At 52.3% G+C, this 16,619-nt stretch overlaps 1 protein-coding gene across 1 annotated transcript in view; it reads left to right on the top strand.

The window, feature by feature from the left end:
• The window catches only part of CUL2 (cullin 2), a 178,501-nt gene that overhangs the window by 50,131 nt on the left and 111,751 nt on the right, over positions 1-16,619 (top strand). The window contains exons 3-4 of the mRNA XM_075316773.1: positions 6,317-6,419; positions 9,868-9,962. Coding sequence (XP_075172888.1) covers positions 6,317-6,419; positions 9,868-9,962 — 198 coding nt within the window. The remainder of the gene's footprint in view (positions 1-6,316; positions 6,420-9,867; positions 9,963-16,619) is intronic.

Here is a 16,619-nt window from a genome sequence, read left to right on the forward strand (position 1 = left end):
CCCCAGCATCAGCCTCTCTGTCCCCAGCATCAGCCTCTCTGTCCCCAGCATCAGCCTCTCTGTCCCCAGCATCAGCCTCTCTGTCCCCAGCATCAGCCTCTCTGTCCCCAGCATCAGCCTCTCTGTCCCCAGCATCAGCCTCTCTGTCCCCAGCATCAGCCTCTCTGTCCCCAGCATCAGCCTCTCTGTCCCCAGCATCAGCCTCTCTGTCCCCAGCATCAGCCTCTCTGTCCCCAGCATCAGCCTCTCTGTCCCCAGCATCAGCCTCTCTGTCCCCAGCATCAGCCTCTCTGTCCCCAGCATCAGCCTCTCTGTCCCCAGCATCAGCCTCTCTGTCCCCAGCATCAGCCTCTCTGTCCCCAGCATCAGCCTCTCTGTCCCCAGCATCAGCCTCTCTGTCCCCAGCATCAGCCTCTCTGTCCCCAGCATCAGCCTCTGTCCCCAGCATCAGCCTCTCTGTCCCCAGCATCAGCCTCTCTGTCCCCAGCATCAGCCTCTCTGTCCCCAGCATCAGCCTCTCTGTCCCCAGCATCAGCCTCTCTGTCCCCAGCATCAGCCTCTCTGTCCCCAGCATCAGCCTCTCTGTCCCCAGCATCAGCCTCTCTGTCCCCAGCATCAGCCTCTCTGTCCCCAGCATCAGCCTCTCTGTCCCCAGCATCAGCCTCTCTGTCCCCAGCATCAGCCTCTCTGTCCCCAGCATCAGCCTCTCTGTCCCCAGCATCAGCCTCTGTGTCCCCAGCCTTTCCCAGGATCAGCCTCTCTCCTCCCAGCCTCCTCCAGCACGCCATGCTCCTCTGCCGACACTCACACACACCGACACACACCCGATCGCATACACTCACACACACCGACACACACCCGATCGCATACACTCACACACACCGACACACACCCGATCGCATACACTCACACACACCGACACACACCCGATCGCATACACTCACACACACCGACACACACCCGATCGCATACACTCACACACACCGACACACACCCGATCGCATACACTCACGCACATACACATTGACGATATTGCACATACGCGCTCATACTCACAACATCCGGAGATACCACATGCTTCTGGAGATGTGATCCTCCGATAGGTCCTGGAAGGTCACAACAGCACAGTATCGAGGCCGAGAAGCAAGCGATATCGCCGGATGCTGTGAGTGTGTGGATGCGATGTGTGTGTGAGGTGTGTGTGAGGTGTGTGTGAGGTGTGTGTGAGGTGTGTGTGAGGTGTGTGTGAGGTGTGTGTGAGGTGTGTGTGAGGTGTGTGTGAGGTGTGTGTGAGGTGTGTGTGAGGGTGAGTGTGATCTGATGTGTGTGTATGTGTGTGTATGTGCTGTTATGTGTGTGCGTGTGGATCTTCCGCCGCTGCAGGACCTTGATGTGCTGGTAACTATGCTAGCATGGTTACCAACGTATCCCGTCCCCCGCTCGCACGGGAGCCCACACCAGCATACGCCGGCAAGGCCAGCAATGCGAGGGTAAGTGTCGGCTGGGTTGGCGGCGTACGCTGATGTGGGCTCCCGTTGGGGGAGGGTGGGGGGGGGGGAGTACAGTACTCACCTGGGAGTCATGCCGTGACCGTGTCAGTTCGGGGAATACGCTGGGAGGGGGTGGCGGGGCCAGAGCTAGCGTGCATTGCGTGAGGGGGGCGGGGCGTGGCGTGGCCGAGTTGCCAATGCCTGCAGGGTGCCGGGGCGAGAGGCCAATCTGTGGGGGGGGCGGAGCCTAGGCGAGCGGCTGACCAATCCGTGTGGGGGCGTAGCCTGGGCGAGCGGCCAATCCGTGTGGGGGGGCGGGGCCATGGCGAGCCCAGCGGCCAATCAGCTTTGTGTCACCGTAAGGACACAATGTCACCGGAAGGACACAATTTTGGAGCATGACAGACAGACAAACAGACAGAATAAGGCAATTATATATATAGATAATTGTGTGTGTGTGTGTGTGTGTATATCTATATATATAATTGCCATTGCCCCGCCCCCCCACACCGATTTGCCGCTCGCCCAGGCTGCGCCCCCACACGGATTGGCCAGCCGCTCGCCCAGGCTCCGCCCCCCCCCCCACAGATTGGCCTCTCGCCCCGGCACCCTGCAGGCATTGGCAATTCGGCCACGCCACGCCCCGCCCCCCTCACGCAACGCACGTTAGCTCTGGCACTGACACTGCTGTCATGTCACGGAGGTGAGTACTGTACTCCACCCCCCCCCCCCTCTCCCCCCCCCCCCCGCGCATTCCCCGAACTGACACGGCTGTCACGGAGGTGAGTACTGTAGTACGGGAGTGGTGTGGGCTCCCGTGCGAGCGGGGGACGGGATACGTTGGCATGGTTACAAGCGCATCAAGGTTCTGCAGCGGCGGAAGATCCACACGCACACACATAACAGCACACACACACACATACACACACATCAGATCACACTCACACACACACCTCACACACACATCACACACACATCACATCGCATCCACACACTCACAGCATCCGGCGATATCGGTTGCTTCTCGGCCTCGATACTGTGCTGTTGTGACCTTCCAGGACCTGACGGAGGATCACATGGCCAGAAGCATGTGGTATCTCCGGATGTTGTGACTGTGACCGCGTATGTGCGATATCGTCAGTGTCTGTGTGTGTGAGTGTATGCGATCGGGTGTGTGTGTGTGTCGGGATCGGGTGTGTGTGTGTGTCGGGATCGGGTGTGTGTGAGTGTCGGGATCGGGTGTGTGTGAGTGTCGGGATCGGGTGTGTGAGTGTATGCGATCGTGTGTGTGAGTGTCGGCAGAGGAACACGGCGTGCTGGAGGAGGCTGGGAGCAGAGAGGCTGATCTTGGGGAAGGCTGGGAGGGGGAGGCTGATGCTGAAGGAGGCTGGGAAGAGGAGGCTGGGAGGAAGGAAGCTGGGAGGAGAGAGGCTGATCCTGGGGAAGGCTGGGAAGGGGAGGCTGATGCTGAGGGAGGCTGGAAGGAGAGAGGCTGATGCTGGGGGAGGCTGGAAGGAGAGAGGCTGATGCTGGGGAAGGCTGATGCTGAGGGAGGCTGGGAGGGGAAAGCTGATGCTGGGGAAGGCTGGGAGGACGGAGGCTGGGAGGAGAGAGGCTGATCCTGGGGAAGGCTGGGAGAGGGAGGCTGATGCTGGGGGAGGCTGGAAGGAGAGAGGCTGATGCTGGGGGAGGCTGGAAGAAGAGAGGCTGATGCTGGGGGAGGCTGATGCTGGGGGAGGCTGGGAGGAGAGAGGCTGATGCTGGGGAAGGCTGGGAGGAGAGAGGCTGATGCTGGGGACAGAGAGGAGAGGCTGATGCTGGGGACAGAGAGGCTGATGCTGGGGACAGAGAGGCTGATGCTGGGGACAGAGAGGCTGATGCTGGGGACAGAGAGGCTGATGCTGGGGGCAGAGAGGCTGATGCTGGGGGCAGAGAGGCTGATGCTGGGGGCAGAGAGGCTGATGCTGGGGGCAGAGAGGCTGATGCTGGGGGCAGAGAGGCTGATGCTGGGGGCAGAGAGGCTGATGCTGGGGGCAGAGAGGCTGATGCTGGGGGCAGAGAGGCTGATGCTGGGGGCAGAGAGGCTGATGCTGGGGGCAGAGAGGCTGATGCTGGGGGCAGAGAGGCTGATGCTGGGGGCAGAGAGGCTGATGCTGGCGCAGCATGGCGGATGGAGCACGTTTCGGAGTGCGCAGCATGGCGGATGGAGCCCGTTTGGGAGTGCGCAGGATGGGAGATGGAGCACGATGGGGGGTGCGCAGCATAGGGGATGGAGCACGATGGGGAGTGCGCTGCATGGGGGATGGAGCAAAAACACCCCCAAAACACACCACATACACACAAACCGCGCAACACACACACAACGCTACACACACAGCGCTCCACAAACAACGCAACACACAAACAACACTGCTCTCACCCCCCATCACACCCAGACAACACCCAGAACATGTACAGCGCCCTACACAAACACTTGGTAACTACACACAACAACATATATATATATATATATATATATATATATATATATATATATATATATATATATATATATATATATATATATATATATATATATATATATATATATATATATATATATATATATATATATATATATATATATATATATATATATATAATACATACTAGAAGGTGGCCCGATTCTACGCATCGGGTATTCTAGAATTTACATATTGTGTAGTTCATGTATGATTTTTGTTATATATATATATATATTATATATATATATATATATATATATATATATATATATATATATATATATAACAAAAATCATACATGAACTACACAATATGTAAATTCTAGAATACCCGATGCGTAGAATCGGGCCACCTTCTAGTATATATATATATATATATATATATATATATATATATATATATATATATATATATATATATATATATATATATATATATATATATATATATATATATATATATATATATATATATATATATATATATATATATATATATATATAATATATATTTCATTTTTTTTTTTTTTTTTTATAAAATTGTATTCCTACACAACCGCAATAAAGGTATATTGAAAGGTAAGAGTTTCAGATTTTTTTATTTTATTTAATAAGACAACCAAGAAGATTTATATGATTTATAACAGTTAGGTTGAAGAAAACACGACTAAAAAAAAAAAAAACCCTAATCACATTACAGGTCACCCACCTCAATGCAAAGAGGCATAATGCATTGCTCTGCGGCACAATGGATCAGCGCATTACACTTTTACAAAACTGTTTAAATTCCTAAATCAATATTTTTATAAGTTTCCATGTTTGCAGTTAAGTCAGAAACGCGCAGTGATGACGAGACCTCTATGTATGGATTAATCAGTGTTTTCGGTGGCTGTTTATCCCATTGCCGCACATCCGGGTTGTCAGGTGCTGCGCCCGGTGTGGCGGCTCCGCAGGCTCCTGTCCGTCCTGTTGCCAGCACCTGTTAATAGAGGAGCTTCGCTGTTCCAGTAACGTGGCCGCCTGGAGCGGATTTAATAGTAGATGATGAATGATCCGGTGTGTTTGTATGCATTCTCATTATGACAGCTTAGATTGCTATCTGGTTGGCAGGAGCTGCATATGTTTCTTTCTTCCAAGTCGGCTTTGATCTCTAGCATCGTGCCAGCATGCGCTATTTTAAGATGGCATATCTGTCATTTCTAGCCTGTGGGCACACTGGAATGGCTGTGAGGGTTATTATTGGCAGGGCTTTGCCGGTACCTTAGGAAACCTTTTACATACACTGTAGACATTTGGGAGTGTACTCCATACTATGATCATGTAAATGATCCCTATGATAACACTTATTGTTAGAGAGAGATAAGCAGCCTGGTAATTATAAATAAAGGGGAGATTATGCCAGACAAGTTTGGAGGTCAGATAAGGATTCATGAGTGGTAATGATTAGATAAGGGGTACTCCATGTATATATGGTACTAAGGATGCTTGACATCTGAAACGCGTTTTGGGTCAGAAGGGAAATTGGCATATGCAGTTTGTTTTACACGCTCTAAGTTTAATATTTGTAGAGCCGGGTTCAAAGATTTTTTTTTCATACACAGTGGAACCTTGGTTAACAAGAACAATCCGTTCTGGGAGTGTGCTTGTAAACCAAGTTACTCGTCTAGCAAAGCAACATTTCCCACAGGAAATAAGGCAAGCTCAGACAATTCGTTACACACACACACACACACACACACACACACACACACACATATTATGCTCACCTTACTTTCCGTTCCCTCGCCGGCCTTCTGGTTCCTGAAGTTCGCCGGTACAGGATGTGTATCGGGTAACCATCGCGACGATGGAGGAACTTCCGCGGTCAGAGCACTGACGTCAAAGGCAGGAGCCGCTTGCCTCTGATTGGTCAGCGCGCTGACATCGCCGCGATGGTTACCTGATACACATCCTGTACCAGCGAACTACAAGAACCAGGAGGCCAGCGATGGAACGGAAGGTAAGGTGAGCATAATATGTTTGTGCGTGCGTGGGTGTGTTTGTGCTTGGGTGCGTTTGTGCGTGCGTTTGTTTTGTGCGTGCGTGGGAACTGCAAGAGCGGGTCAGAGCACGGTGAAAGTACGGAACCGGAAGTGTGTGCGGTGAGTATTTGCTCATACAGCAAAGCATTGCTCGTAAACGGAGTTACAAATTTACAGCAAGCTTTGCTCGTATAGTGAAATACTCCCACACCAAGTTACTCGTCAACCGAGGTTCCACTGTATAGTACTATGACTACAGGTCTGCATCTGCTTTTTCCAGATTTTCTTTAATGACTCCTCAGCGATATATATGCACTCTGCGTTGCCTATCCAGAACCTCTTGGAGAGAAGCTGTACTCCGAAACAAAAACCTTTCTGGAGAATCATGTTTTGCAGTTACATGCGGTAAGACCTTTATTCACCTGTTCTATAAAACTTTGATAATTCTATAATCTCTCTTCATATTAGGCTAAGTTCCCATTTCCGTTGTTTTGTATCAGTCACATGCGTCGCTTGACACATGTGACTGATGCGCTGTTCAACGCTGTACAACGGATGACAAAGAACAGAATTCTTTGTCGGATTCCGTTGTGTGCGGGGGGCGGAGTTCGGGGGGGAGTGGGGGAGCCGAGCGGGGCCGTGGCACTGAGGACGTCAGTGCCGCAGGGACTGCAGGACAGGTGAGTGAGTGAGTGTGTGTGTGTGTGTGTGTGTGTGTGTGTGTGTGTGTGTGTATACACACATGCTGAAATCGGGAGGGGGCGGAGCCGAGCGGGGGGCGGGGCCAGTCGCTGAGGATGTCAGTGGAAGTGCTGCGGTCTGCATGGCTGGGGACAGGTGAGTGTATGTGTGAGTGAGTGTGTGTATGTGCATGTATGTATGTATGTATGTATGTGTGTGCACATGCAAAGTGCGGGAGGGGGCGGAGCCGAGCGGGGGGCGGGGCCAGACGAGGGTGTCAGTGGCAGTGCTGGTCTGCATGGCTGGGGACAGGTGTGTGTGTGTGTGTGTGTGTGTACACACATGTGCGGAGTGCTGGAGGGGGCGGGGCCGAGCGGGGAAGTGTCGGCCTCCCTGCACACGTAACCAGCCTAAATATCGGGTAACAGCAAAGCACCCGATGTTTACCTTGGTTACCCGATATTTACCTTGGTTACGGGCCTACACCGCTTAGCGCTGGCTCCTTGCACCGTAACCAGGGTAAATATCGGGTAACCAACCAAAGCTGGTGACGTGTGCAGGGAGCCAGAGAGCATGCGCAGCGAAATCCGACGGATCTCGCTGCTCAAAAAACGTTACATGCTGCGTTCCTCCCGCCCGGCGGTCAGTCGTTCCACGACTGATCAGTCGGGCGGAGGGTGCAACGCAGCATCATCAGTCACAATCCGCTGCTCATACAAGTCTATGGGAGCAGCGGAATCCGCTAAACGGATTCCGTTGTTTACAAGAGCAGCGGATTGTGACTGATAGATTTTAGCGGAAATGTGAACTTAGCCTTAGCCAGAGAAGGCACTTGGCCAGTCTCGTCACATTGGACCCCCCTGTGTGGCCCATACCAGTGACTTAACAAGCTCAGAGTGTCTTACTAAGATCCCTATTGAGCCCTCCAAGGTGTGTGAATCCTGGCATCTGCGGGGTCCACCTGGCACACCGGAGTAAAGTGGCTATAGTCATGCAGGGTGGAAGCTTTTGCAGTCACACCTTATCCCTTCATTAATTCACACCTTCACCTTGGCCTAACTCGCATTATGGGAGTGAATGGGAGTGAACGCCTTTCAGATATCAGAGGCATGGCTAAATAATAAATTCCAACATGGCCGATCACTTGTCTCCCGGGCTAACTTACAAGCAGCACATCATCATGCCACCACACCTTAGATTGTTGGCAGATAATATAAATGTCTGATCTCAATTCACAGTTTTAAATTAGTTTTTTTCCGCTATTTCTTTATTTAGAGAATGGGCCCTTGGTAGTTGTTGAGGGAAAAAAAAACAACAAAAACGAATACGAAATCACTGGACTCCGGCTTTTTTTCCCCCTGCACCGCTTGTTCCTCCAGTCTCCTCACTTCATTTTCCGGCTGGAGACAACTCGTGACCCCTGCTGCCAATCAGGGGCTACTGATTAGCTCCAGCAGTGATGATCTATCTGTGCAGGAAGAAGCAGTCTTCTTGCTCTCTCTTCTGGCTGCAGTAGTGACCCCCAGTCAATAAGTGGCTGCTGATTAGCTGCAGCAGACGTGTGACCCACTGAAAAAGGAACTAGTGGTGTACATTGCAGTATTACAAGGGTCTGCTAGATATCTGTGCATCTATACAGTGCCTTGAAAAAGTATTAATACCCCTTGAACTTTTTCACTTTTTTTTTTTCCATGTAAGGCTGGCGCCACACGGGAATTACTGCGATCCCCTCACATGACACTCTGCTCATGCTGGCAGTACAGCTGGGCCAAGTGTCATGCGAGTGTCCCTGCGACTGAGGTCCGACTGTGCGAGTGGACCTTAGTTGCGGGGGGCGTGCCGGCGCTGAGGAGGGGAGGGCTGGATTTATCTCCCTCTCTCCTCCATAGCCGGCTATTGCCATTCTCGCACTGCACTCGCGGTACACTGGTGTACCGCGAGTGCAGTGCGATTTTTCTCTTGCCCCATAGACTTGAATGGGTGCGAGAAAAACAAGGATCGCATTACACCCGCAGCATGCTGCGATTATTTTCTCGGTCCGATTAGGGCTGAGAAAATAATCGCTCATGTGTGCTGACACACAGGCTAATATTGGTCCGAGTGGAATGCGATGTTTTATCGCATTCCACTCGCTCCGATTTTCACGCCGTGTGGCTTTTATGCCTTAGGCCTAAGACACACGGCGTGAAAATCGGAGCGAGTGGAATGCGATAAAACATCGCATTCCACTCGGACCAATATTAGCCTGTGTGTCAGCACACATGAGCGATTATTTTCTCAGCCTTAATCGGACCGAGAAAACAATCGCAGCATGCTGCTGGTGCAATGCGATCCTTGTTTTTCTCGCACCCATTCAAGTCTATGGGGCAAGAGAAAAATCGCACTGCGCTCGCAGTACACCGGTGTACCACGAGTGCAGGGCGAGAATGGCAATAGCCGGCAACGGAGGAGAGAGGGAGATAAATCCAGCCCTCCCCTCCTCAGCGCCGGCCCTCCCCTCCTCAGCGCCGGCCCTCCCCTCCTCAGCGCCGGCCCTCCCCTCCGCACCTGTGGTCTGATCGCATGATCGGACCTCAGTCGCAATGACACTCGGCTCCCATTGTGCTGCCAGCGTAAGCCGAGTGTCATGTGAGGATCGCAGTAGTCCCCGTGTGGCCCCGGCCTTACAGCCACAAACTTAAAGGTCATGTATTTGGATTTTGGGGGATTTACCAACTCTAAGTAGCAAGTATTTGTGAAGTGTAACAAAAATGATACATCATTTTGCAAATATTTTAATATAGTTCTGAAAATTGTGACTAAGCCTTCACTCCCTCTCCCCCCCCCCCCCCCCCCCAAAAAAAAAATAGATCTACACCGCTTTAAGGGTATGGGCACTGCAAGACTGATTATACTGATTCTCATCCAACAAAACAAAAACCCTCGTAATCTGCTATTTATTCTCCCAGTCCTTGCACTCAGTCAGTGAGGCTGGACCATGAAATGACCGGCTTTACTTGTTTTGGACTGATCTGCTTGTACCATACACCGAACACAGATAACGGATAATGTGGTGTTTTTTATTTGTTTTTGTGGAAGGAAGTGCTCTTGATTTTTGTCACACAATCCTTTTTAAGCAAATGAACCAGTCTCTTCCTTAAGATGACTAATAATTTACTTTTGTATTTAACAGAAAGTTTTGGAGTCGGCAGAACAAGTTCTGGTGGTGTATCACCGGTCCTGGGAGGAATACAGTAGAGGAGCCGACTACATGGACTGTCTATATAGGTAAACAGATTGGGATATGATATTCTGACTTTAAGGCTGGGGACACACAGGCACTAATGCGAGTCAGTCGCATGACACTTGGCTCCCGCTCTGCTGTAGTGTAAGCTGAGTGTCATGAGACTGTCATGCCACTGTGATGTGATCCTGCAATGGCAGCACAGCCGCGAAGGACAGGGCTGGCGCTGCGGAGGAGAGGGAGGGATTAATCTCCCTATCTCCTCCAGTATCAGCTGATTATTATTATTATTATTATTATTATTATTATTATTATTATTATTATTATAGCGCCATTTATTCTATGGCGCTTTACAAGTGCGATTCTTAAGCCCCCGTCACATTTAGCGACTTACCAGCAATCCCGAAAACGATGCGACCTGATAAGGATCGCTGGTAAGTCGCTGGGAGGTCGCTGGTGAGATGTCACACAGTCAGATCTTACTAACAACTCACTAATGATACAGGTCGCAGTAGTGCCCAGTGCCCAGTGCCCAGCAGGACATCGCCTTTGAAGAAAATGGTCCAGGACATTCAGCAACGACCGGCGACCTCACAGGAGGGGCCAGGTCGTTGCTGGATGTCACACATAACGAGATTGCTAGCGAGATCGCTTTTGCGACACGAAAACCGTGACTCAGCAGCGATGTCGCTAGCCATGTCGCGTAGTGAGACGTGGCCTTCACACTGCACTCGCATTACATCGGTGTAATGCGAGTGCAATGCGATTATAAATGTTTTTGTGACACAGGACAGGTACACTTAAGGCTGAGCACACTAAGCGAGAAAAACGGAGCGAGTGGAATGCGTTTTTTGTTTTTTTTAAACAAAAAACAAAACAAAAAAAACACATTCCACCCGGACCAATGTTACTCTCTGGACCTGCTCCCATGAGCAATTTTTTTTTTTCTCAGCCCTAATCGGACAGAGAAAGCAATTACAGAATGCTGCGCATGGAATCTGTTTTGTTTTCACCCGTACCCATACAAATCTATGGGTGCGAGAGAATTTTTTTTTCTTTATCGTTCCTTTGGGAGACCCAGACCATGGGTGTTTAGCTTCTGCCTCCGGAGGACACACAAAGTACTACACTAAAAAGTGTAGCTCCTCCCTCTGAGCTTATACACCCCCTGGTGAGCAGACCCAGCCAGTTTATCGCTTTGTGTTCAGGAGGCATACATCCACACATGCATTCTCATATGATTTTTCCCTTTTGGAATGAGTTTGAAGAACTGTGGGTCCACGTCTGGACCCCCGGCATGTCCCTTCTCACCCCACTGTGTCGGCGGTGTTGTAAGGTTGATTTCCTAGGCTGGAGCCTTACATGCCGTGCTCCTTCACCATCCCTCCTGGGCTCTGGCTTGAAGTGGGAGCCAGCACGGTCTCCATGCCTGGCAGGAGACCGGTCTCCATCCGCAGCCCTTCAGGACCCTGCTGGACCGGAGCACTCATCCCCAGGGACATGGCCCTGCGTCTCAGCAGCGAAGTACCTGAGACGTTTATATTTGGGGGTCCCTGTGCTTTATTGTTGGGGGAGAGTGTGCTTATTGTATTTTCTGACATTTCCGGCGGGTTCTCTAGCTGTCGCCCGAGAACCGCGCCGATGGTGCCTGCGCGTCGGCCTCGCCGCTCAAATTTAGGCCCCGGCTTTGCCGGAGGCCTAGTTTCGTTTCACTGCCCTAGCATGTCACTCATGCAGAGGGACAGCGCGGCTCCTCCCGGCGGCCGTTCTGCACAGGGGAGGGACACTCCTCACTGCTGTGCGTGTCTCCTCCCCTGTAGGTCTCTATGGCTCTCCAGATCCCGCTCTTCATGCAAGTCCCGCCCCCTCTCTTCGCTCCGGCGGCCATTTTCTCAGAGTTCTCTCAGCGTTGGTCTGCGTTCTGCATCCCTGCTGAGGTGCTGTGTTTGGGGGTCCGGGCTTCGGGATCTGGAGGGCACACAACACCGCTCTGCACAGCACAGCGGTCTGGTAAGCCACAACCGGCTCTGGTTGTGGACCTCTGATATACTCTCTGGGGTTCATTCTCTGGCAGAGCCCCCACTCCAGCAGCATGTCTCACACGAGGAGCAAGGCTCCAAAGCTTTACTCTGTATGCGCTGCATGTAAGCTCCTACTGCCTGAACCGAGCACCTATCCACATTGTGATGCCTGCTCTACCTTGGCGGTGCCACAGCCTGGAGTCTCTCCCCCAGTGGTCTCTCAGGCTGCTCCTGCTCCTGTAGCTGAGCCCCCGGCCTGGGTAGAATCCTTTTCTAGGTCTATCTCCCAGTCTTTTGTTGAGTCCATGGGACTTCTGTCCAGGACTTTGCTGAATATGCATCAGCCCCCCTCACAGGGTGCCTCTGCTGCTAGGGCTCTCTCAGGACCGGAGTTCACAGAGGATTCATCATCAGGTCCCAGACCCCGTCCTCCTAAGAAGAGACGTAGGGTTCCCTCTCCCTCCTCCTCCCGCGGCTCTGATTCAGGAGCGGACTCGCAGGATGAGGAGGATGCCTTTACAGGGGGCTCGGACGCTACCTCCATGTACCCCATTGATCTGTCCGCAAGTGACTCAGATCTTAGTGACTTGATTGCTTCCATTAATTCTGTTCTGGATCTTAATCCGCCAGTATCAGAGGAGCAACCCTCTCTGGCAGAAAAGCACCAGTTTACCTCGCCTAAGAGGGCAAAGAGTGTGTTCTTTAACCACTCCAGTTTTCAGGCCGCTGTGTCCAAGCCCAGGGCCTGTCCTGACAAACTCTTCTCGAAGCGTGGTTCTGATGACCGTTTTCCCTTTCCACCTGAGGTGGTCAAGGAGTGGGCTCAGTCCCCAAAGGTAGACCCCCCGGTGTCTAGGCTCTCAGCCCGGACTGTTGTGTCGGTGGCTGATGGCACCTCCCTTAAGGATTCCACTGACCGCCAGATTGACCTTCTGGCCAAATCCGTATATGAAGCGGCGGGGGCCTCGTTTTCCCCGACTTTTGCAGCAGTGTGGGCTCTCAAAGCCATATCTGCTTCTCTAGAGGAGATGCATTCCCTCTCCAGGGAATCTATGCCCGAAATGGTTGCCTTGACTTCCCAAGCTTCAGCTTTTTCATCCTATGCCATGTCTGCCATGCTGGAGGCTTCTCACCGCACTGCGGTGGCTTCAGCTAATTCCCTCGCTATCCGCAGGATCTTGTGGCTTCGAGAGTGGAAGGCAGATGCTTCTTCTAAGAAGTACCTTGCTGGACTCCCTTTTGCTGGGTCCCGGCTGTTCGGAGAACAGCTGGATGAAATTATTAAGGAAGCTACTGGCGGGAAGAGTACTTCCATGCCACAAACCAAAGCCAGGAAACCTGCCCAGGGTAGGAATCAGTCGAGGTTTCGCTCCTTTCGTTCCTCCAACTGGTCGTCCTCTAAGCCTTCGGCCTCGTCCACTACCTCAGCCAAGGACCAGAAATCCAACTGGCGCCCAAAAGCGCGTCCACAGAAGACTGCAGGAGGTGCTGCCACTAAGGCAGCCTCCTCGTGACTATCTGCCCACTCCAGCAACGTCCTTGGTCGGTGGCAGGCTCTCCCACTTTGGCGACGCTTGGTTTCAACACGTCTCCGATCAGTGGGTGAGAGATATCATCTCCCACGGCTACAGGATAGAATTTTCTTCCAGTCCGCCAAACAGATTTTTTCTCTCAACCCCCCCCTGCTCCAAGGCCGCCGCCTTCTCACAGGCCGTGGCATCCTTGCAGGCCAACGGAGTAATTGTACCGGTGCCCGCCCGGGAACAGTTCAGAGGTTTCTACTCAAATCTCTTCCTAGTCCCCAAAAAGGACGGTACTTTCCGGCCCATCCTGGATCTCAAGCTTCTCAACAAGCATGTTCAGGTGCGGCACTTTCGCATGGAGTCTCTGCGATCACTCATTGCCTCAATGACCCAAGGGGATTTCATGGCGTCCATCGACATCAGAGATGCCTATCTGCATGTGCCAATTGCAGTCTCACACCAGCGTTGGTTACGTTTTGCAATCTGAGAAGATCATTTCCAATTTGTGGCTCTCCCCTTCGGGTTGGCCACAGCCCCTCGGGTATTCACCAAGGTCATGGCTGCAATGATTGCGGTTCTGCACCTACAGGGGTTGGCAGTGATTCCTTACCTGGACGACCTTCTAGTCAAGGCTTCATCCAGCGCAGACTGTCAGCGGAGTGTCTCGCTCACTCTCGCCACTCTAGCCCAATTCGGGTGGCTGGTCAATCTTCCCAAATCCACCCTGACTCCGACCCAGAGTCTCACGTACCTAGGGATGCAGTTCGAGACTTTGCCGGCACTTGTGAAGTTGCCCTTAGTCAAACAGCAGTCCCTCCAACTGGCAGTGCGCTCTCTGCTGAGGCCCCGCCGTTATTCCCTCAGGCGTCTGATGTAGGTGCTGGGTCAAATGGTGGCGTCAATGGAAGCTGTCCCCTTTGCCCAGTTCCATCTGCGCCCCCTGCAGCTGGACATACTCCGCTGTTGGGACAAGCGGCCTTCCTCCTTACACAGGCTAGTGGCTCTGTCGCCACAGGCCAGGAGCTCTCTTCAGTGGTGGCTTCGGCCCCTCTCTCTGTCCCAGGGGCGCTCCTTCCTAGCCCCGTCCTGGGTGATCCTCACCACGGATGCCAGTCTATCCGGCTGGGGAGCGGTATGTCTCCACCACAGAGCGCAGGGCACTTGGACTCCGTCCGAGTCAGCCCTTTCAATCAATGTGCTGGAAACCAGAGCTGTGCTTCTAGCTCTTCTTGCTTTTCACCACCTGTTGGCGGGCAAGCACATTCGAGTCCAGTCAGACAACGCGACAGTGGTTGCCTACATCAGTCACCAAGGCGGGACACGCAGCCGCCTGGCAATGTTGGAGGTACAACGCTTCCTTCAATGGGTGGAGGACTCCAACTCCACCATATCCGCAGTCCACATCCCAGGCGATGGGGCACTCCGGACGTGGACCTAATGGCATCCCGTCACAACAACAAAGTTCCTGTTTACGTGGCTCGCTCCCACGATCCTCAGGCGTTCGCCGCGGACGCTCTGGTTCAAGACTGGTCCCAGTTTCATCTGTCTTATGTGTTTCCCTCTCCAGCTCTCTTGCCCAGAGTCCTGCGCAAGATCAGAATGGAGGGCCGTCGAGTCATCCTCATTGCACCGGACTGGCCCAGGCGAGCTTGGTATCCAGACCTGCTCCATCTGTCCGTAGAGATGCCGTGGCATCTCCCGGACCGTCCAGACCTTCTCTCGCAAGGTCCGTTTTTCCGGCTGAATTCTGCGGCTCTCAAATTGACGGCGTGGCTCTTGAGTCCTGGATTTTGACGGATTCTGGTATTCCTCCTGAAGTCATCTCCACTATGACTCGGGCCCGTACGTCTTCCTCCGCTAAGATCTATCACAGGACTTGGAGAATTTTCCTATCCTGGTGTCGCTCTACCGACCATCCTCCTTGGCCTTTCTCCTTGCCGACCCTTCTGTCTTTTCTACAGTCCGGTCTGCAGCTAGGTCTGTCCCTCAACTCTCTCAAGGGACAAGTCTCAGCTCTGTCTGTTCTGTTCCAGCGGCGTCTCGCTCGGCTGGCTCAGGTCCGCACCTTCATGCAGGGCGCGTCTCACATCATTCCGCCTTACTGGCAGCCCTTGGATCCCTGGGACCTTAATTTGGTTCTCACGGTTTTGCAGAAACCCCCCTTTGAGCCTCTTAGGGAAGTTTCCTTGTATCGTCTTTCACAGAAAGTTGCCATTCTGGTGGCCATTACTTCCCTCAGGAGAGTCTCTGATTTGGCTGCGCTCTCTTCGGAGTCACCTATTTTGGTTTTTCATCAAGACAAGGTGGTTCTCCGTCTGACTCCGGACTTTCTTCCTAAGGTGGTCTCTCCTTTCCACCTTAACCAGGACATTACCCTACCTTCCTTTTGTCCGGCTCCTGTTCATCGCTTTGAAAAAGCGCTGCATACTCTGGATCTGGTGCGTGCTCTCCGGATCTATGTGTCTCGCACCGCTGCGCTCAGGAGGTGCACCTCTCTTTTTGTGCTAACCACAGGTCGGCGCAAGGGTCTCTCAGCTTCTAAGCCGACCTTAGCCGGTTGGATTAGAACGACCATTTCGGACGCCTACCAGAGTACTCAGGTGCCTCCCCCGCGTACTCAGGTGCCTCCCCCGCCGGGGATCAAGGCACATTCGACCAGAGCTGTCGGTGCCTCTTGGGCTTTTAGGCACCAGGCTACGGCTCAACAAGTCTGTCAGGCTGCCACTTGGACTAGCCTGCATACCTTTTCGAAACACTACCAAGTGCATGCTCATGCTTCGGCAGATGCGAGCTTGGGCAGACGCATCCTTCAGGCGGCTGTCGCCCATTTGTGAAGTTAGGTTCTGCCTACTTCTTAGTTTATTCTGTTTATTTCCCACCCAGGGACTGCTTTGGAACGTCCCATGGTCTGGGTCTCCCAAAGGAACGATAAAGAAAAAGAGAATTTTGTTACTTACCGTAAATTCTTTTTCTTATAGTTCCGTATTGGGAGACCCAGCTCCCTCCCTGTTGCCTGTTGGCAATTTTTTCTTGTTCCGCGTGTTCTCTCACCGGCTGTTGTCGTGGACAGAGTCTCCGGTTGTTCCAGCTCTTGCTCTGTTCTACTTGTGGGTGGCTATTCTCCTTCAGCTTTTGCACTAAACTGGCTGGGTCTGCT

The sequence above is a fragment of the Anomaloglossus baeobatrachus genome, chromosome 6 (assembly GCF_048569485.1).
Source record: "Anomaloglossus baeobatrachus isolate aAnoBae1 chromosome 6, aAnoBae1.hap1, whole genome shotgun sequence".
NCBI classification, from domain to species: Eukaryota; Metazoa; Chordata; class Amphibia; order Anura; family Aromobatidae; genus Anomaloglossus; species Anomaloglossus baeobatrachus.